Source organism: Trypanosoma equiperdum (genome assembly GCF_001457755.1).
Source record: "Trypanosoma equiperdum strain OVI genome assembly, contig: ctg_1756, whole genome shotgun sequence".
NCBI classification, from domain to species: Eukaryota; Euglenozoa; class Kinetoplastea; order Trypanosomatida; family Trypanosomatidae; genus Trypanosoma; species Trypanosoma equiperdum.
In genome coordinates, this window is record NW_027123789.1 from 10516 (window position 1) to 12490 (window position 1975).

Consider the following 1975-nt stretch of genomic DNA (forward strand, 5'->3'; position numbering starts at 1 on the left):
AATTAACCACTACATTACCAGCAGCGGTAACACCTACCTCGCTTTGCAAGTTATAGGAAATTCACCTGCAGAAAACGAGAAATAATCGAGCACAATACACACTCACACACGCACATTCGAAGGTAAATATAAATAAATTTGTACCTAAATATATTCAAGAAAAATTGTTTTCGTTCCGTAAGTAAGGGAAGTGTTCGGAAAATAGGTAAGAACGCCTATGGGACACGGACCACACGGTGGAAATAGTAATATTGATAGTAACAATGATGAAATGTATTGCTATCATCATGATATAACTTCCTCTTCACGGTGAGGTACATGTGTGTGCGCGTGCCACGTATACACTTCACTTGCACAAGTACGTACATCCACCGCCACCCCCCAAAAAAAAAGAGCAACAATAAATTTTTGGTCCATCAACATGACCGATAAATGAATAAAGCTCCTCTTTTTCTCTTCCTCCCCCCCAACATATGTTTTTTTTTTTTGTACGGCTAACGCAGTCACTAACCACTTTCAAATACCTGCAAGGAGGGAAATTAAAAATAAATGAATCAGCGCCAGTATGTCTGCTTACACGGTTACGGCACACATAAACAAAAACCAAAAGCAAAACAAACAAGTTATAACTCCACTAAAATGCTATTTCCGCCCTCCCATCATCCCTTTACTCTTTCTCTTGTCTAGTACGATTTCACTACTCTTCGGTTGTGTTTTGATTATTTTTATTTTATTTTATTTTACTATCCGTTGCACAATCCATTCTATTCAATATTTCCCTTTTGGTGGTGTTGTTTCTCTTCCGCCTTGTTGGGAATGATTGTCCCACTCCGTATAGCTCACGCTGCAACCTTCTGCTCGTCTTGTACATCATCTCTGTCATCAGATGTGTATTGTTTTACCTCCGCTACAAAGGCAGCTGCAGCCGATGCCACACGTTCCCCAACCACAGGGACGTGTTGCACTAGTGAAGGATTAATACAATTCCAAAGTGAAGCACCAAGTCGCATGCATGTTGACCCCTGTATGTATCGCATTGTGGAATTTACACGGTTTACTTTGCACATCTCAACGGTTATCACCCGTGAGAGTACAACCACACATGCGGTTGCCTGCGCTAGCGCTGTTACGAATAGTTGTAAATCGCGCTCTCCAACGGCTTTCATCCCAGTACGTTGCACCTCTGCCACACGCGGTTTGCTAGCCTCAAAGAAGTTAAAGAGTTTCCCGCGGATGGACTTCATCGTCTCGACGTACGACTTTGCCCGCTCCCGCAATTCACCACCCGTTTGAGCCACACACCTCGTTGACTTCTCTGCAACACTTCTGGCGCTGTTCACAGTTGACCTCGCGGTTGCGGCACACATTTCCATCGGTTTACGGCAGTGAGGGACAGTTTTTGCTGCAACTTCCATTGCTGTGTGTTGATAAGCCCTGGCCCCATCCACCACTTGTTTCCCTTTTGCCACACACCCACTTGCCACCGCACGGATGTTTGAGTTCTCGAGTACATCCTTCACCAGTTGTTTGCCTTCTGTGGCAAGCTTTCGAGCCTTTTCTGATGTTGCACGAACAGCGTCCCCCGCAGGAAGGCGAGACACAAACTCCTCCACGACACTGCCGATATTTTGAGAGTCCGCATCGGATTTATTTTCCTGCTGTTCCTGTTCCTGTTGCTGTTGCTGTGGCGGCTCCTGCACCTGCTCCCTCTCAGCTTTCTCAGCATCGACGCTCTCTGCACCCTCTACACGCAACGCAGCGGTTTCTTCGTGTTGGGGATGTTTGCCCTTGTGTCGATGATGGCGGCTTCGGTGCCCTCCGTTAGGTAAAATGTCACCGTGATCTCCTGATTCAGATGCTTGCATTTGTGTCAAAGTAACTTTTTTTTCACCTTCACGAATAAACGTAATAACGATGCTGTATGGCCTTCTTTCTCTTTGTTGTTTTTTTTTTTTTGGTTCTTTTGGGGTTTCTT

General features: G+C 45.2%; 1 protein-coding gene across 1 annotated transcript; it reads right to left on the bottom strand.

The window, feature by feature from the left end:
• Window positions 1–839: 839 nt before the first annotated feature.
• TEOVI_000626300 (uncharacterized protein) lies at window positions 840–1865 on the bottom strand (the record flags this gene model as incomplete). The annotated part of the gene is made up of 1 exon (XM_067223054.1): window positions 840–1865. The coding sequence occupies one exon, from the start codon at window positions 1863–1865 to the stop codon at window positions 840–842; it is 1026 nt and encodes a 341-aa protein (XP_067079155.1).
• Between the last annotated feature and the right edge of the window lie 110 nt (window positions 1866–1975).